Source organism: Amphiura filiformis, unplaced genomic scaffold, assembly GCF_039555335.1.
Source record: "Amphiura filiformis unplaced genomic scaffold, Afil_fr2py scaffold_34, whole genome shotgun sequence".
Taxonomy (NCBI): Eukaryota; Metazoa; Echinodermata; class Ophiuroidea; order Amphilepidida; family Amphiuridae; genus Amphiura; species Amphiura filiformis.
In genome coordinates, this window is record NW_027305498.1 from 1,051,847 (window position 1) to 1,073,346 (window position 21,500).

The following is a 21,500-nucleotide window of genomic DNA, read 5'->3' on the forward strand; positions in this document are numbered from 1 at the left end:
TGCAACCTTAATTTTTGCTCTGAGTAATAGAGGGCATATGAATATTTCATATCTGAAAATATCTATTTTCAATATATCATACCATATTGAGGTGAAATTTGGGTTAAAACATACTTTTTCATGATATTTCTCACTACTTTTATTAGGCATATCACCTCAAAAATAAGCGCAGCAAAAACACGTTATGTTTCTACATGAATAAGCTTTATTAAAGCATCAAAAATCAAAAGACGGAATTGAAATCGGTCAATGCATTGTGATGTAGTGTCAATTTTAGGATGCTCATAAATGGAATGCAAATCTGCCAGAAATGGCTATAATCACAAAATTGGCACATTTCGAAATTTTGAAGGTTTATTTGGACGCTTGCTTGAAAAGCAGCGTTAATTTAAGTATCACAGGTTAAATGCCTATCTTTTCTGACTTCGTCAAAGAAAACAAAATTTAAAAATTTATCATTAAATAATTATGATAAATTAACCAAATACTATTTTAGCAATTTCGGCCAATCTGCAGACAAATTAAAGCTGAAAAAATGACTAAGTTCAGCTAATTAATATGCAAAATTGATGCCAATAGAAAACCGTACATGATATCAGGGTGCGGTTTTTTTTTACACATATGTATACAAAGTTCTTTCAATTGATAACAAAAAATACACAAAAAGTAATTAATTGCAATTCCGCGTAAAAACCACATGTGCCTGCTAACGGTCAAAAAAAATTTATTGCATGAGGTGAAAGGGCTTTGGTTGTAGGTTACAAAAAGTCACATCAAAAATTCCTCCGGAGCTTGTTGCCATAGCAACGGCAGATTTTATGATTTTGGCGATTTTGGCTGATTTTGGGGTGAAAATAAGGGAAAATATGTACTTTTCTGAATTGTTCCTGACTTAAAATTTGAGGTCACATTAAAAAAGCAACCTTACCACCATAAAGTATTATCTTTGTGCTTTCCCCAGATGCAAAAAATATTTCAATAATATTTCCCTATGTGCAAGTTTAGGGCTGGGCAACATTGCCAATTTAGCACTTTTGAAAAAATGCAATTTTTACCCTATCTTTGAAGCCTAAAAACTAATTTTGCTTGAGCACCCAGAATTATTTCCTCTTTGTTGGTACTTGAGCAGACATTGCCCCTTCCAAATTTGGTAAAAAATCTCTGGGGCTATTTGACCTGTAAAGCCAGTGTTGCCAGAAAGTTTGATAATTGTCAAAAACTGCATTTTTCGAAATAATGCATTTTCTACATATTTACTCGGGTAACCTATAATACCACCAACTTAAATGAAATACCGTATTTGCACACTTTGCACACATGATTAGACACACGCTGCAACGGAACAACACTTTGATGCTGGGGACAAGTCCTGTCCTGCAAAAACCGGTATTGCCAGAAAATCTTATTTTATTAATCCAAATTTCCAATTTGTGCGTTTTACAATTATTTACTCGGTTAAGTTTGTACTATCAATGTTAGTTGAATATAACGTGCATTTAAACATCATCTGATACAATACAGGTTCGGACACATGGGCAAGTTTTTCGACAGGTGGCTAAGTAAGTCTTAGGCTTAGGCGACCTTGAGGATAATAAGCTTAGTTTTGACCAAAAATAGTATTTTTTTTGAAAAATGACATATGTACCTTGGAAAGTGTATCAGCTTATTAAGATGGATGTTTAGATCAAAAAGTAAATCACACCATTTCTGTGACCTATGGTGTTTGACCTATGACCTCTTGGAATAATATTCATAAATAGGCCTAAAATGCAGGTTTTTAATGATTTTGGTCATTTTGGGCAAAAATGGACCCTTTTTACCATTTTTAGCAATTTTTTGCATTACAAAAGTTCAAATTACACTTAACTTTATTGTTAAATAGGGCTTCTTTAATTTTAGGCTATTGAGAGAATTCAACGAGCATGCAGTTTCCATGGCAACGGCCATTTATGCTCATTTTTAAGCAAACATCTGTAAAATAGAGCTAATTTCCCAGTAAAATTAACAAAAAATGGGTGTAAATGGCCGTTTCCATGGAAACTGCCATCTCTTTGAATTCTCCTAATAGCTTAAAATGTTATGCCAATCAAACATTTTTTTTAGGCTTATGATAATCCTGGTAATGAGAATACAGCCGAGTGAACTCATATCAAGGTATAACAGTTTTAAGTGTATTCGCTGATTTAAACCATTGCTTTATACTAACAATAGGCCTATCAATACTCTCTAAAACTGTGGATTCTTGCATAGAAACGTGTCAAGGGTTCATTCATACAAAATAATCTACAGTAATGAATAGACGCCATAGCAATGGTTCAGTTAAGTACATTTTCCAGACCTGATTTGCGTGATCTAGCCTGTATGTAAATATATCAGATATTTGTGTAATCTATTAATATGAGAATGATGCGTTTTAAACCTGACTCAACAGGCTTTTGTAGACCCCTTCTGTCTATCCCACCTGACATGTGGAATGATGTGGTCATGGCAGTGGCGGATCCAGGGCAGTCAGGGGTTGAGAAAAAATAGATAAAAATGTACAAAACTTGTAGCGGCCATCGCGTCCCCCCTCAGAAGTAAGAAACTTTTGCAAAATGAAGACCTAATTGAAGCGATTTGGTGGACCATTTTGGCACTATTAGTGTGTAAAATTTTATTTTGCAAAATGAAGGTCCAATTCAAGCCATTTGGTGCATCATTTTTGCACTATTTAAACATAAAAAAGGGCCCGAATTCAATTTACAAACCTTAAGACTCACATTTACTAAAGCATGCGTGGATCGATGAAGTCAGTATGAAGTCCGTCTTAATACTGACTTTGGTGGCAAAGTGTGACGGGCCCTGCATATTGTCGGGCCCGCAGTAATTTTCACATGCTTTTAGGATGAGGACCCGCCTTCAAGTAATGCCTTAAATAATCGCCTTTCCTCCTTTTCTCTTCTCTTTTCCCTTCCCCTTTCTCTTCTCTTCTCTCCTTTCCTCTTTTTTTTTTGGAGGGGGGGCGGCTGGAAGGAGGGACCGGGCCCACCGCCCCCCGAATTCTGACCATCATTTGCCTCAATGGATTCTTCTACATGTTCTATAAGCTTCTATAGGCCCACTTTATTCGCCCCAAACACTCAATGTGGACCGGGATGTGGCCAAGATCAAGGCCCACATACATAAATATTTTTCTGGTATGTAGGATTTGGTAAATCTTTAGATCCTTCATGTTTTATTATAAAGACCATCGAATGTTAACTTCCACAGTTGATTACATCCTTACATCCATGATCCTGGGCATCCCGGAACGGGGAATACTTAAAATTGTGAGTCTTTCAGGCCAAATGTTATACATCGGATCTTTCAAAGGGAAGCTTTAGTAGGGGCATGGAAGTAAGAGAGGTCTTCTTTTGTGTCAAATGTTATTTAGCAATTTATTATTCACAATTAAATTAATCAGAGCAATTTTGAAATTTGACCGTACATGATGTTTGACCTGAGCTGTGTTTTTAACATGTTCCCCTTTCGGTTAATATTCACCACCTTTGAGCCCAATCACATGTATTTTAAATTCAACCCCTAAATGACCTTCGATCTCAACATCCTTTAGGGTAGTATGTATTATATCTTTTCTCCCTTCCACCCAATGATCATAGCATGATACCTTTGGAATGGCAATTTTTAACCAAAAAGCATATACACATACAGATAGAAAATTATCTTGAGGACATACTGCAGTTACTGTCCGTTTTCCTATACACAATACACAGTGCTCTCACCATTGACGCGTGACCCTACAAATGATGTATGTTGGGAGAATGGACACTTGCCTAGTTAACATCACTGTGTGAAAAATAACCAGCCAATATTTTATTTATTCTCCAAAACTTTTAGCAAATATATTTCTCTAACATGACCTAAAATTACAGCTAGGTTAGATGTTCAGAAATGGTCGCACTTTTGTAAAATATGAGTGAGGGCAAGGCATAGCTAGCCAACTCCCCGTGTTATTTGAATGGAGATTTGACCGAAAATATTGGTATCGGACCGCTCACTTCTGAAGGATAAAACAAAAAAACCGGTAAAAGCTACATTTAAATTATTCTAAATAGGTTCTAGAAAATAAAGTTTTGTAACATGTCCTAAATTTTAGCTAATTTAGGTGTTTGGAGAGGTCGTACTTTTGTGTTTTAGGAAGGACATGTAAACGACAGATAACACCAAAAATATGAAGAAATTATTTCTAAACCGTGTTAAGTCAAAAATCATTATGTTGCTCATTTTCAAGAATGCTGGTTTACAAAAAGCACGACATTGTCTGATTTCGTGAACAAAGCCACACATAACATTGTTTCCTTTCGTTTCCTTTATAATCGGTTACCCAACTGAAGCTATGAATACCAGCTTTATTGCGATATCGCACATGAAAACAGTCACTTGTGCACAACCAGAGAAGATCCGATTTAATCAGTTGAGCTGTTTCAATGAGTGTTATCTTGGTTTAATAGCTTTTAATGGGGTTAAGTCCTGCAAAGGTCGAGATGAATTCTACTGTAGACATGACTGCATCATGATTGTGTTAGAAACTAGGGGAAATGGGGGAAATAGGGAGCGTTTTAATTGCAACAGCCCATCATGACCCACATGCTTCATCACCAGTTGGATGTTTACTTGCATTGTAAACATGGTAAATATTGTCTGCACGGTAGTTTCAATGTAAACACATGTGATATTACCTTTCCACCCTGGACAAGTATACCTTCAACAGGTCCTGTATCAACGTAGAAGTAGAAGTCATATTGATTGCATCGAGACAACAAACGGATATCTTTATTTAGGGGAGAAATTCAATAAGGGTGTCAAATAATGCAAACGTCAATATTGATGCCCCCAATGGGAGTTTGAAGTTTATATTATTGTGCGTATCATTCATTTTTACCAGGCTACATTTTTAAACAAATGCACTCATGTTTTGACGAACTCAAAAATTACGGGTATGGGTGAATTAATTGTCATATAATCTGGTAACACCATCATTGCCTAAGTTTCAAAACCTGTTTGAGATGGTGGTTAAAAATTGGTCCATTTTGCCCAAAATGACCAAAATCATTAAAAACCTGCATTTTAGGCCTAATTATAAATACCAAGAGGTCATAGGTCAAAAATCATATGTCGCAGAAAAGGGTTGTGATTTACTTTTTTGATCCAAACAACCATCTTAGTAAGCTGATACACTTTCCAAGATGAATATGTCATTTTTTTAAACATTTCCCATGTAAAAAATTACTATTTTTGGTTAAAACTAGGCTTAGTATCCTCAAGGTCACCTAAGCCTAAGGCTTACTAAACCACCTGTCGAGAAATTCGCCCATGTGTCTGAACCTGTATTGTATCAGATGATGTTTAAATGCACATTATATTCAACTAACATTGAGTTAACCGAATAAATAATAATGTAAAACGCACAAATTGGTAATTTGGATTAATAAAATATGATTTTCTGGCAATACCGGTTTTTGCAGGAAAGGACTTGTCCCCAGCCTCAAAGTGTTGCTTCCGTTGCAGTGTGTGTCTAATCATGTGTGCAAAGTGTGCAAATATTTCAATTAAGTTGGTGGTATTAAAGGTTACATGGGTTAATATGTAGAAAATGCATTATTTCACAAAATGCATTTTTTTTTAAATTATCAAACTTTCTGGCAACACTGGCTTTACAGGTCAAATAGCCCCAGAGATTTTTTACCAAATTTGGAAGGGGCAATGTCTGCTCAAGTACCAACAAAGAGGAAATAATTCTGGGTGCTCAAGCAAAATTAGTTTTTAGGCTTCAAAGATAGGGTAAAAATTGCATTTTTTCAAAAGTGCTAAATTGGCAATGTTGCCCAGCCCTAAACTTGCACATAGGGAAATATTATTGAAATATTTTTTGCATCTGGGGAAAGCACAATGATAGTGTGTTATGGTGGTAAGGTTGCTTTTTTAATGTGACCTCAAATTTAAAGTCAGGAGCAATTCAGAAAAGTACATATTTTCCCTTATTTTCACCCCAAAATCAGCAAAAATCGCCAAAATCATGAAATCTGCCGTTGCTATGGCAACAAGCTCCGGAGGAATTTTTGATGTGACTTTTTGTAACCTACTACCAAAGCCCTTTCACCTTATGCAATAAAAAAAATTTGACCGTTAGCAGGCACATGTGGTTTTTACGCGGAATTGCAATTAATTATGCAAATTAGCTAATTACAGCTAATAATGTATTCATGATATTATTATGTAAATTAGGCATGAGTAATTTTTTTTTTCAATATTTTCATTCATCATAGATTTGTCAAGTATGAACCTTTCATGATGTTGAATAAAGAAACTGCAGTTAATTACTTTAATATAATACAAAAAAATGCAAAGTTTGACATTTTGACGGTGTCTGGAATAGAATTTTCATTTTTCTGTAAACATGGTATGTGTCACCATTGCTCAAAGCCAAATCCGAAAAGTAAATATAAAAATACATTTGCAATGAGACTTTAAATTAACATTTTGTTATCTGGATTAACATGGGAAGGCAAATGGTAAAAGGAACCGTCATTCCACTATACCGTGTGTACAAAATGGTATGGCCTTGGACACACACAATGGCTTAGAGCTATTGTGGTTTTGTAATATTACTCCCTCTAAATTCACTTTGATATATTATGTTTCAACTCGTTTTCCTCAAGTGTGCCATTCGTTGTCGACGGAAATAATTTACATGCTAAGAAAGATTAGTATTTCAGCTTAATGGTGGTAGGTTTTTTTTTTATTTCAAAAGGTCTATATTTTATTGATTTATGAGGGATCTTCAACAATCCATAAAAACAGGTAATAGCTCTTAAACGAAGCCAAATTTATTTTTAAAAGACCCTCTGGTAGTCAGAGAAAGGTTTCACATACCATATATTAAAAATTCAAACAATTGGGATAAATAGCACATATGAGGAAGTTAATTTTTTGACATGGATGTGTGCCAAAATTGAACAACTTTGATGCGCGCGCCTTTCAATTTACTGTTATGCTTGCATGCACAGTGTGGCAGAATAATTGAGCAGCCACTGTGACATCCCTATTTTTATGGATTGAAAATTTATTTATTTGACATGAAATGTATATCCATGTATTGAGCTGGATCTTTGAATTGAAAAAATTCACTTATTTCTGTGACCCATAGTTTTTGACTTAAGCCTTCAAAAAAACCATAGGCCATTTCAGCATGAAATACATATTATTTGGATTTGTCCACTTTCATACATGTAAATACATACTAGGCCTATAGCAGAAAGACCGCATACAAGTCCTATGATTTAAGATTTAGAGAGGCCACATAGTGATTTTGAAGTGTTCGTCCAACATTTTTGAACAAAGCTTTTTATGGTGTTAAAATGTATTTATACACTCTGTTCTTTTCGTTTTACCCAGCTGGCATTTCTGAAAAGTGACGTGGGCTGAGATATTTAGGTTGAAAAATGTAGGTTTTTTTTTGGGGGGGGGGATTTTTTTACCTTTTTTACCAAAAATGTAAATTATTAAAACAGCTATAACTTTGAAAGTAAATAAAGTATGAACACATATGGAGAATACATGTCACGTGTATATTCAATATTAGTTAACAAAAAAATGCATCCTTAAATTTTGACCAAAAATTTGATGGGAAAATGCATTATTTCGGTGATTTTGTTTAATTTTGACCAAAAAAGGTGAACTTTACATGGTAAAGCATGATAAAAAGTATACCAATGTATGGACATGAATGTGTACATCAAAAAGGTGAATTATGGCAACTTCCTAAAAACAAAGGTTCTTGACCTATGACCTCTTGAAAAAGGTCAGCATAAAATGCTTGTTTTGGGCTAAAAAAAACTAGTACCACAATTTTAGGATAGTTGCAGGAGTCACAGGTTGGTCAGTTACCATAGCAACCACATTTCCCGCTATTTTTCAGTCGATTTGGATGGCAAAACTGCCAACAACGATCATTTTATGTTAACCTTCGATTTTCAAGAGGTCATAGATAAAAAAAAACCTTTGGTTTCAGGAAGTTGTCATGATTGACTTTTTTTTGATGTGCACAGTCATATCAATGCATTGGTATACTTTTTTTTTAAACATTCTACTTTTTTAAATTCCATTTTTTTACCATGTAAAATTAACTTTTTTGGCCAAAATTGAACAAAATCATCAAAATAATGCATTTCACCCAAACTATTGCATCAAGATAAAGACAAACTTTGTTGGTTAACTTAATATTGAATACACATGTGACATGTATTCTCCACAGCAAGTATGAAGTTTATACTTTATTTACTTTCAAAGTTATATCTGTTTTAATAATTGGTATTTTTGGTCAAAAAGGAAAACAAATCACAAAAACTGCATTTTTCAACCCAAATATCTCAGCTCACGTCTCTTTTCAGAAATGCCAACCGGGTTATTCAGAAAGATGAGAATCTTATGGTTAATTTTAACCCGGCTGGCACCTTTGTGTAAAATAATGCACGAAAACCTTAAATAGAGCAGACATGCCGATTTGGCTTCTCTACTATCCTCCATGTACCGTCTAGTCTGTAGGCCTATATTTTACTTTACTTATTTCCCCGCGTCCAGTTGGCATACTTGCTCCAGTTGTTCGTATACATATAAGGTATTCTCCTGTGTCATTTATTAATCCTTGATGTGTTTTGTGTCCTCGTCAGTTAAATTCACCATTACCCATTTAAAAAAAGAATAGTTAATTTTATACCGAAAGTCATGGAATTGTATGTTTTGACCTATTAACTTAACGAAGTGTATTGGTAACTGGATGTCATGTCTGCTTTATATTTGAAGGCGTGGATCGGATTGAGTGACACGGGAACTGAAGGTAGATTCGAGTGGAGTGATGGCACTCTAAAGGGCTACGTTAACTGGTACTATTGGCAACCAAATAATAATAATAAAAATCAAGATTGTGTCCGATTTCAATGGGCATCAAGCAGATGGAATGACAGAGAATGTTCTGATGAAAAGAAATTTGTTTGCAAAATGTAAACCTATTATGGGACCCATAATACATGATTCGGTTGTTGAGAATATTTCCCATGTCATCAACAAAAATCTGAAAATGGTCTTGACATGATTGTTTCAGCACCCGTAGGTGACATTCCGAACTATATGTATGCAAATGTTCAAGTAGCTACCTTTAATAAAACAAAAGTTATGATCCAACAGGTAGAACTTTTTGCATGACCCTCGTATTAATGGTTTTAGCTTTATATTTTCGTGAATTTGACCGCCATCTTGGATTCAACTGAGTTTAGGTGGCAGAAACCGGGGGCAGAAATTCACAATTCATCTATACAGTGTTAGTTGGTATAATGAGTAAAAGTGGTAACCTTTGGCATTCATTGGTAACTTTGGCAGGTTTTTGCAGGTAACCTTTTACAAGTTCAATATAAATAAGTGTGGTTTCTAATTGAACAGTTAGCACGGGTCTCTAGTAACCCCGCCATACGCACTAACAGAAGGTTGGGGACCTTATGTAGTTTAACTCTCTCGACTCTGTCGACTGCAGATGGCAAGTTTAATTTTTTTATCAACAATTTCAGAATTGTACATTTTTGTGTTTGTGACCATTTGTAATCAGCATGCAAAATGCATTAAAATGAGTACAAACATTGTCAGTGGTTCTTATTTTGAGAAAATATCTCAAAACGTGGACTCTTTATGTTGATGCATATATGGCTAACATGTAGGTTAAGTGCAGTTTTTTAGTGTAACTGAATAATTTGTACATATATCATATAAAACTGTGTCTTCACGAATATTATTGGTATTTGTATTCCTATTGAAAAATATACTATAAGACAAGAAAATAAACAAAATTCGATTTGGCAAAAAATAATATCTACAATAAGTTTTTGGTAACGTTTGGTAACGTATCATGTATTAGGCCTACACCGCATTATGCCAAATCGTAGTAACACCGTGCGTCAAAATTCTAGTTATGTTGATAGTGATATTTCAGCAAATGATGATATTGAGAATGCATTTAGTAATTTGGACCCCGAAAGTAACAACCACGAAAAAAATATTGAAAGCAGCCTTGATGTATTGTTAGAAAAATATGATAATATGGTCTTTAATCCACTTAAATACCAAATAAGCAGTGACGTGAACGAAATGAATACACCATTCCAATGCAATTATCTGACACCTCGTCAGCTAATGGAAACAAATCTACTTTCAAATGACAATTTCTCGATTATGAATTTGAACATCAGGAGCATGAGCAAAAACTTTTAGATCAGGTTATTCAACTGAGATGGCAATTATTGAACTAGTGGACAATATTTACAGAGCAGTTGATAATAAGAAAACAACATTGGGTATTTACTTAGACCTATCAAAAGCTTTTGATACCATAAATCATAACATCCTACTACATAAACTGGAACATTATGGTTTTAGAGGAATCGTATTAGATTGGTTCAAAAGCTATTTAAGTGACAGAGCTCAATATGTGTATTATAATTGTTGTAAATCAAGTGTTAAGAGCATATCTTGCGGAGTACCTCAAGGCTCAATATTAGGGCCACTCCTTTTCTTACTATATGTTAATGATATCATCAACACTTCTTCTATCTTAAATTTTGTCTTGTTTGCGGACGATACAACAATTCTATTCGCACATGAGGACCTGGCTAGCAAAATTCAAATTGTAAACAATGAATTAATGAAAGTTACAAATTGGTTTAAAGCCAACAAGCTCTCCGTAAACGCGGTTAAAACAAATTACATGATCATGGGCACTCCACAGAAGACCTTTAAATTCAAAACCAATATTAACGTGATTCTAAACGGAATTTGTTTGTCTAGAGTAAACAAGACTAAATTTCTAGGAATAATTATTGACGAAAACCTTTTAAAGACCATGTTGAAGCTATTTCCAATACCATTTCCTGTACCATCGGTGTTCTAAATAAGCTTAAATATTTTGTGTCCAAAAGTAATCTTTTATGTATTTATAACTCTTTAATACAACCTTATATTTCTTACGGTATTTTGGCTTGAGGTAACTCTCATAATATTTATCTAGACAAAGTATTTAAACTTCAAAAAAGAGCAGTAAGAAATATAACATTGTCTCACTACAGATCTCATTCCAGTCCTCTTTTAAAGATCTCAAGCTCTTTAAAATACAGGACATGTACAAATTTTATCTATGTGTATTTATGTGTAAGTATTCCATGGGAATGCTTCCATCTATATTCAGTAGCTATTTCAATCTAATGCAAAACATTCATAATTACAGCACTAGATATATCAATAATTACCAACTGGTTAGAAATAAAACCACTTTTCCATCCAAAGGTGTCAGCACCACTGGCCCTATTCATTGGAATAAACTTTCTTCTGATGCCAAAACTCTTAAATCTCTTAATATGTTCAAATCACACTTTAGAAATGCTATTATCATGTCTTACTAGATTTAATAGTCAGGGAAAGTACTTAGTATTTTTTTTTTTTTTATGCTTTTTATTTTCATGTTTATAATATTGCATTTTCAGTTGATTGGTTGATTATAATCTGTAATATCACTCTTTATTAGGCTTAAGGTATTATCTTTTTTCTCGTGTTTGCTGCAGAATTAATTTATAATGTAATGTAAGGTAATGTAACGTAACGTAACGTAGCGTAAGCAAGGGGGTCGTTCACTGCTGGCCTTTTGGCCTTTCGAACGGCTCCTCCATGTCATGATAACAAAATAACTTGTACTATTTTTGTCTAATTCTTCATTAATATAATATAATTTAACCAATGTACTGACTTACATGTATAATGTTTATGTTTGTAATATGACATGGAAATAAATTTGATTTGATTTGATTTGATTTGATTTGATATGCTTCGCTTAAAAGGGCATTTCGTGTTCCATAGCCTCATCCCCCACTTTTCTCAAACAAAAGTTGAGATTTTTATACTACTGGAAACCTCTAGCTACATAATGTGTATGTACCAAACATTTCTTGCAGATTAATGCGTTTAGAAAAAATATCGTTCGTAATATTCGTTCTGGTATACCAGAACGAAATTACAACAGTGGCATATGGGGCAGTGTAATACACATATTCATGTATAACTCGCAAACGCAAAAACGGAATCAACTGACATTTTGGGCGTAAGCCTTTTTTCGTGGATATCTACTGAAAAATATCATAAAAAGAGGATGCTATGATCACGAAATCCTTCTTTAAGAGACATCGCCAATAATCTGGGTAGGAAGGAGCAGGCCACTTGATAGACTTGTACCTAATAATCATGATAATTATTATATCAGTGGAAATGATAACCACTTTGAACAATTTCAAATTAATGTGTTATTGTAAACGTCTAATATTTTTAGTAAATTTAAGTAAATGTGTCTAGTACAGGGTGTCCAAGTATAATTAGTTTCCATCCGTGAGCCGTAAATTAATTTCCATGGATTTCTGATGTTTCAATTTATCATTGCTGAAAAAGATTGAGACGACAATATTTCTTCAATAATTTCATCAGCACATTTTGAGATCCACCGTTGCTGTAAACAAAAACTGATACTTACCTTGAGACACCCTGTATGCCAATATTGTTGTATATGCACTGTGAAGAAAAAGTAACTGCAAACTTCTTACTGTAATATTTAATTAGTGATTTTAGTTGGCTACAATGTATCGTCAATCTGCATACTGCAATGAAATTATCAATTCATTTATGCCGTGTTAGTTGAATCATAGATAAGTAAAAGGTGCACCTATTAGTATGAAGGGGTAACTTTGGTGGCTTTTTGCAGATCACTTTTTACAAACTTTAAGTGGTTTCTAATTCAATCTTAGCATGAGTCTCTACGAAGAAATACCTACTCATGTACTAATGGAAGGTTCTTCAATTCAACTCGTTAAGTGTAAATACTTTGAACATAGAGCATATTAGGCTTTGACTTTACCATATTGGTAATTGTTATATTCCTATTGAAAAAAAATATTGTAAACACAAAATATAAGCAATATTAGATTAATAAAAGGCTCAGCAATTGATTCACCAACATTTACAATCCATATATCACGTAAGAAATGCAAATGGCGCAAGCTAACTGATATTCTAGTGCCTAATAATGGTAATGGTTAATATGTCAGTGGAAATTGCGATTGGGTTCTAATAATAGTAGTTTTAGTAAATGTACGAAAATATATAACTACAGGGTGTCCAAGAATAATTAATTCCCATTCGTGAACCGTCAGAAAATTTTCATGGATTTGAAATGCAACCGACCATGAAAATGGTTAAGACAATAATATCTCTTCACTAATTTCATCAGCACAGTTTGAGGTCCACCTTTGCTGTAAATAAAAATGAATCGATCATGCAAATTTTAAAAGTTTGTGATGTCAATAGTTGTAAAGGCTATGGGCAATAATTATGTGCCCTGGGTAGGGGAAAAGCAGAGAGGTGGCAAGCAATTTTTGGCTCACATTCATGGTACACCGTTTAATTAAAACGCTCTAAAACAGATCGGAAACATTGGCATGTGCAAAGAGGGGATGGGCAAAGATTTGTATGCATGCCGAGAGGGGCCAAGTGTTTTCTGGGAGGCCGAGAGGGGGACAAGCATTTTTGGCACACCGTTTGGAAAGTATTGCATAGCCCCTAATTAAGCAATTTCAGTCAGTTTGAGACACCCTGTATGTTTGAGGCACTCTGTATAATATTATATTATAAAATGTAACTGCAATATTTCTCATTGTAATATGTAATGGCTGTTTTAGTGTCGTGTCTTTGACCATCGTCTTGGCTACAGCAAATACTTTATGGAACTCATATAAATTTATGCAGTGCTAGTTGAAATGTAGATGAGTAAAAGCGGGCACATTGGCATGAAGGGGTAACATTGGCCGGTCTCTTTTTACCAGTTCAACTCATTGTAAATAAGTGTACTTTCTAATTTAACAGTTAGCATGGATCTCCAGGAAGAAATCGTTAAGGACTCATGAAAGGCCGGGTACCGTATGCACTCAAGTGTAAATAACTTGTAAATGGAGCATAAAGGGTTGTGAATTTGCAAATATTATTGGTATTATTGTATTCCTGTTGAAATTATCTATTTGAGCATCCACCACGAATGAGCTGTAATATCGGCAACGCTTGTTTTGAGATATGGTCTATTAAACTTCTCAAAAAGCATAGGCGTAGATCCCTGGGGATTGGGGGATAAATCCCCTCAATATGAATCCATACAACCATCCCCCAATGTTGACGCCTGCATGTAAGTTTCTGACCAAATTAACCTCATATTTGGCCACTTTAACCTAAAAATCCTAATTTTGCTCGCTTCGGGGGCGAATTTATTCCACTTTCCATGTTTCACCAGTATACCTTTAATATGTCAAAATTTTTGCGTGCGAAGCGCGTATGTACCATAAACTTCTTTTGTCGCCAAAATGTCTGGATTCACTTTACTTATATATACGCCACTGCTTGCAAACAAGCAAGCTGCTTGCAAAACAAACAAGCTTATTTTGATAAAAATGTTGCCTGTCCAATATCTCAAAAGTGAAACATCGACATTACATCCCATTTGTTGTGGACGGTCACATACTATAACACAGAATATAATTTTTATTTTATTTTGACGATATAACGTAAAAATGTCGAGTACATTTTAAAATAGAAATTGATGCACCAAATGTATGTGCCATATATCGCTTAGGAAGTACCAATGGCGCGAGCTGTTTGATACACTTGTGTCCAATAACCATGATAAGTATCAGTGCAAGTTAGGTATTCTAGTAAATGTAAGTAAATGTGACTACAGGGTGTCCAAGAATAAATAATTCCCATTCGTGAGCCGTCATTTCCATGGTTTTTGAAGTTCAACTGACCATTGCTAAAAATGACTACAATATCTCTTCACTAATTTCATTAGCATAGTTTGAGATCCACCTAGCTGTAAACAAAAACGAATCGATCATACAATTATTTTTAAACCTTAAAAGGTTTGGATATCAAAGGTTGTTATAAGCAATTATGGTCAGTTTGTGACACCCTGTATACCAATCTTGTTGCATGTGTATTGTGAAAAAAGGAACTGTAATATTTCTCATTGTAATATGTAATGGTTGTTTTAGCTTATTTTCGTGTATTTGACTGTCGTCTTAGATTCAAGTGATTTTAGGTGACTTCAGCAAATACTTCAGTGAACTCAGATATATGACTATGCAGTGTTAGCAAAAAAAAGCAAAGGTTAACAATTAGCATACTTATCGCTATTTATGCACTGCTCCTTGTTCTTAAAATGTTGCAAACATCAGGTAGGTAATTTGCACCAAGTCCCTTACTCGTAGTCAATATTTGTATAATATACTGCGCTAATAAAGTATCCTTACACTTGGAAAAATAATCACAATTTCCAAACTGAACAATATTGGTGTAAATGTGTTTTCTTAATATGCACTATCTAATCCTGCACATTATGACACCACATTGAATCCAATGTGACTTCAAGAAATAAAGTTACAAGCATTTGATTAGACGAAGGTCCCATTTCCCATTGACAAACTAGCCTATTCAAAACTCCACAGACCACAAATCTAGTTTGAGAGTGGTGAATGGCTAATTTATTTATGTTTGACCTTAATTTAAAACAAAAGGAGCAAAAGAAAACTGAAACAAAAGAACTGACAAATAAAATGAAAGTTATGAAAAGCACAAAAAGTAAAAACTGAAATTAAAACTGCTTTAAATAACGCTTCATTGAAGAAACTGTGTTGTCTCTTTGTTGGGCTTTTTGGAATCTTTTTGCGCCTTGTGTAGGCCAGCTTGTCACTTTTAAAACTAGACCTTCGTCTATTCAATTGCTTGTAACTTTATTTCTTGAGGTCGCATTGGATTTAATGTGGTGTCATAATGTGCAGAATTAGATCTATTTAAAAAAAAAACTTACCTCAATATTGTTCAGTTTTGAAATTGTGATTATTTTTCCAAATGTAAGGATACTATATTGGCGCAGTATATTTGATTTGATATGAAAAACAAAATTGAATTAATTCAATTCAATTAAAATTCAATTACAATGGTTTTAGGTTTAGAGACCATCAAAATTACATTTGTTGTAGCAAAGTATCACAATAAATCTAGTAAATTGCAGTACGAAATTTTGATTGTGTGTTCATATATTGATGTCTTCAGCAAGCTGAGTTGATAATACTACAAAAAACTTTAAAGGACCACGCTTAAAAAGACATTCTAAGAACTTATGTTCAAAAGTTGATTATGTTTAATATCTTATGTCAATTCCATAAAGAATTGCAATTAACTCGTTCTACAGCATTGACGTTGGAATGTGATGCATGTTAGGGTGTTCTGGTAAAATTACGGCCCGAGTCCTATACTTTTGGCCATAGCCAGAATTTGAAATTACCATACTGGATTTTCAGGGTTGCTAGAATGAACACATTTTAATCACACAGAGAGGCCAGTGCACATAAAATTAAAAAAGTACATCTGATTATGGTCCTCTCTACACTAAAGTTTAATAATTTAGTACTCGCAACACAACAAAAAGTGTTGGGGAAAAGCCAATCGCTGTCGCTTAGCTATGTAGTATAGACGAACCCAACGAACCAAGTCATGGTCAGGATTTGGTCGGCCATCTTTGGGTAGCCGCTAGCACCAACCTGATGTTTTGAGCGCCCCATTGTACAAATAAAAGCCGCCTAATACCTAGAGAAGATGCAAGGACGAGGAGGGTTAATAGAATAATATATACAATAGAGATAATTTCGCAGGTAATCCCGTCGCATCTATTCATACATAGTCCTTTTGTTCGCAAGTACATCCATTTGTAGCGTTTGATATGGTGTAGTTAATCCGATTATTATGTCACTTCAACAGCGAATAGGCCATGTATAGAAGCTGCGTGTTTTGCCGAAGGGAACTATAGGGCCTATTGTGTTGTCAATTTTAATCATTCTTTTGTCTACCTGTGTTTTCACGGAAAGTGTAAAACGGGTGATGGAATGCAGTTTAAAATTTCCGCCAAGGCCGAATCATTTAACATTTTGGGTGCATTGTAGCCGACGGCTACCCAACTAAAGGCTGCTAGTCAGGTGTAGGAATGCGTGGATTTGGATTCGTCTATAAATTCAGTTTTAGATGTTATCATTGCAGACAAGTTCTACCCCTCTGATATCCGCTGATATTTGTTTTTTGAACAAAAGAGAAACCACAACCGAAGATGGTTTGTTCATCAAATTTATTATCATGGACGTGCGATGTGCTTTAGTCCTACCATTGCCAATCGGTATATGGAATGTTTTGAGCAGAAAACAATAGCTTCGGCCATTGACCCAATCATTTAGTTGCGTTACGTGAATGACGTCTTCGTGCTCATCAATTAAAATAAGGTCTACCAATTTACGGAGCACGTAAACAGTCAATACCAGTTCATCAAAATTACCGACGACCCCATAAAGACAAGCCAACGGCAGAGTAAACGTTAGTGTTTACAGAAGACCAATGCACCCCGACCAATATTAAATTTTTGACTCACACCACCCACTATAACATAAGCTTAGTGCCATTAGGACCCTTTTTCACCGGGCGGACACATTGGCCACTGAATCGGAAGACAAAGAACAAAAACTCATCTCAAATCGGCTCTTAAACGTTGTGGCTATGCAGATTGGAGCTTTAAATGTGTTAAAAGTCAAGAAATCTAAGAACGATCAATTCCATACTTACTTACTGTTCTTCAAATATAAAACCTTTTAGTAGTCCCATACGTTAATAAAAAAAAAAGTGTTCGACAACTTAAATATCTCCATTGTCTTCACACCACATTAAATCTTTCAAGTAATTTTTGCGTCCAAAGATAACAATGACAAATCTGGAGTGGTGTATCGCGTTCACGGTGGAGATTACGACAAAGTATACATTGGAAAAAACGATGCGAGTTTTAGGAGAGCGATTGAAAGAACATACTGCCGACACCGCCTCAAACAATATCAGAGCACCACAAACGCTGACACTGTAAAAGTCCTCTGCGGACAAGAAAAAAACGTTGACATGAAAAGTGAGAGAGGCGATTTTCATCAAGAAAGAGAGCAGCCCAGCCCTTAATAGGGACGGGGCACAGAACTTTCCAAACCCTATGACACTTTACATAATACCGCAAATAGATTCATCAGGATTGTCCATTAAAATTTATTTACATTGTTCTAAAACAAATCCAGTAGAATAGGTGATGTTAACATACCTCAATGACGTTTCGTGCTGTATCACAGCACTTTCTCGAATTGAATGACCAGCTTTGACCTTAGACGTCTGTTGCTTCCTGTTGGTAGCTGACGTAGGTGGCGCTGTTAGAAGCTGATCATAGATGTGCGGAAGGAAGTAGTTTCCACAATCCCTGTTGAGAGTTCTAACAGCGCCACCTACGTCAGCTACCAACAGGAAGCAACAGATTTGAGACAAAATTACGGACAATCAGCGGTTTGAGACAAAATTACGGACAATCAGCGGTATTGGAAGTAAGGAAGTATGAATCCAATGAGAGGAAATTGGCCCGGCATCGAAACCACCGTGTTTTTACACTACGTTGCCGCGATTTAGACATTACGCCGCCCAGTCTTCGCTTAAAATGTCCTATTAATACGAACAAGGCTCGCGAGATTTTTAATAAAGCTCAAAAAGAACTGGTTCGGGAGCGATTACGGGTTATTAACAACAAAATCGACGGTTTAGAGAAGGATTCGAGTCAATGTGATCTAGAAATACAGTCCCGTTTCCCTGACAATGTGAGACGCCAAATAGACGATCATATCGCGAATTCTCGCGAGAGCGAATTCACAAAAACAAAATGTCGGCAAACCCGGAAATTGGAATGGTTGCAAGAAAAAGGACAAAAACAAGCAAAGAAATCCCTGTCAAGTAAACATGTGAGTACTAGCAATAGTAGTGAAATTGACCTAAGTGGTGCGCAGCTAAAGAAATGGGTCATTAATAAGTCTAAACGTGATTTAACCGCCCCTGAAACCTCACTGCTCGCGAAGGGGCTGAATTATGCAGTCGCGCCGGAAAACAACAGAGAAATACTGCATGATTATATTGTCGCCACTGAGGAAGCTTGCGCTGGTTTGAACGTGAGTGATGCTTCCCAGTTACGTGCAGAAATGGTTGGCGTGCTTAAATCGTCTAATAACACAAAATCCAATCTGTCCAAAGAAGAAAAACGGGCTTTGGTAGATCTCAAGAAAGATGATAAAATCATGATTTTACCAGCGGATAAAGGCAAATCTACAGTGGTCTTAAACAAAGTTGATTATGAAGAGAAAGTAAACAACATGTTGAGCGATGAAAAAACATACCAAAAACTGAAATCTGACCCAACATCGAAATATAAGGATAAGCTTCTTGTTATGTTAAAGAAATGGAAAAAGGAGGAAAAGATCACGGTTAGCGAGTACTGGAAACTGTACCCTACTGCAGAGAACACGCCTCGTATGTATTGTACACCTAAGATACATAAACCTGGTACCCCGTTACGACCTATTGTCGATTATTGTGGTTCCATCATGTACGAGACCTCAAAAGAACTGGCTCGTATTTTAGGTCCTTTGGTAGGTCAGACCCCGGGGGGGCACTCAACTTTGGAGGTGACGCGTATGTAGGGCTGTTAAGACCCCTTTTTCAGCATCGCTGTCACCCAAAGACCCCATATTTTTTACGAACACATGCTCGCTCTGCGCTCTGTCACCCAAAGACCCCTATTTTTCCATTTGATCTGTCACCCAAAGACCCTTACAAGTTCAATTTGAACAGCAACTTTCATTTATCACTGATTTTGTTACTTATTTTGAAAAAATAAAGAAATTTGAAGCCATTTAGAACTAGAAATTCGATTTTCGAGGTTTTTGTGGCGCTGTTTTGGTTCTCACCCAAAGATTCCATTTAAAAAAAGGTCATGTTCTCACCCAATGACCCCATATTTTTACATTTTGCTCTCACCGAATGCCAAAAATCATGCTCTCACCCAATGACCCCATATTTTTTACATGTTGCTCTCACCGAATGCCCCTTAGTGCGAAAGCGCCAGCCCTACACCTATATCCATTTCAAATTGAAGTGCCCCCCGGGGTCAGACCCAACGTCATGTTGTCAATTCTAAAGACCTAGCGGTGGGTCTAGCGGAGATTCTAGTTGATGAAGGAGAAGAGTTTATGTCTCACGATGTAGTATCACTCTTCACTAACACCCCGGTCAGCGATTCATTAAAGATCATTAGGAAGCGACTGGAAAATGACAACACGCTCAATGAAAGGACTAAGCTTTCCATAGATGACATCATGGAAGTTCTCGAGTTTGCACTCACCACCAGTTATTTTTCCTTCTGGGGCCAAATATATCAACAACGTTTTGGCACAGCTATGGGTTCGCCGGTCAGCCCGATTGTAGCGAACTTGTACATGGAGTGGCTTGAACAAGAAGCGCTCGTCACAGCCCCCCTTGACATAAAACCTAGGCTTTGGAAACGTTACGTGGATGACGTGTTGGAAATTGTTAACAAAGGATCCGCAGAACCTCTTACAGAGCATCTAAATCAAATAGACAAAACCGGCAATATAAAGTTCACCTATGAAACGGAAGAAAACATGCAAATTCCTTTTTTGGATACACTAATAGTCAAAAAATCCAACGGTTCAATCAAGCTCTTAGTTTACAGAAAAGCGACACATACAGATCAATATCTGCATTTCCAATCTCACCACCCCCTACAACACAAACTCAGTGTAATCCGGACACTTATGGACAGAAAAGATAAAGTTGTCACCGAGGAGAAAGATAGAGAGTTGGAGGAAACAAGAATAAAGGAAGCGCTTTCTCGCTGTGGATACCCGGAGTGGGTATTTAAATCTGTTCAAAAACCGAGCAAGCCAGTTATTAAAGATCAGTCGCAAACAAAAAGCCGCGGCTTTGTGTGTCTCCCGTACAAACAGGGTCTTTCCGAAAAGACAAAGAGAATCTTTAAGAAGCACGGTTACCAAGCAAATTTCAAGCCACACAAAACACTCAGAAACCATCTAGTTCACCCCAAAGACAAACGGGACGTCAAAACTACAGCTGATTGTGTTTATGAAATCCCATACTTAGGTTGCCCAAAATCTTACATCGGGGAAACTTCAAGACTCTTTGGTACAAGAATGAAAGAACACAAATTTGAATCAGACGCAGCTTCGGAAAAACCCTACACTAGGGCACAAAGAAAAACTTCGGTGGAAAGCGCTCCTAGAAAATCCGCTCTCACAGACCATGTCGCTGAAGACAATCACGTGATCGGTTGGGACGAAGCCAAGATAAAAGACATTGAAACCAACAGAAAAAGAAGGCATATAAAGGAATCAATTTGGATACGAAAGAGGGGGCAGGCTAACACTCTCAACAGGGATTGTGGAAACTACTTCCTTCCGCACATC

At 35.9% G+C, this 21,500-nt stretch overlaps 1 protein-coding gene across 1 annotated transcript; it reads left to right on the forward strand.

Annotated features, from left to right (window-relative positions):
- Nucleotides 1–19,199: 19,199 nt before the first annotated feature.
- Nucleotides 19,200–21,231, forward strand: LOC140143971 (uncharacterized). Its single transcript, XM_072165803.1, has 2 exons — nt 19,200–19,646; nt 21,178–21,231. Exons 1-2 carry the CDS (start codon nt 19,200–19,202, stop codon nt 21,229–21,231), a joined length of 501 nt encoding a protein of 166 aa, XP_072021904.1.
- The last annotated feature ends 269 nt before the right edge of the window (nt 21,232–21,500 follow it).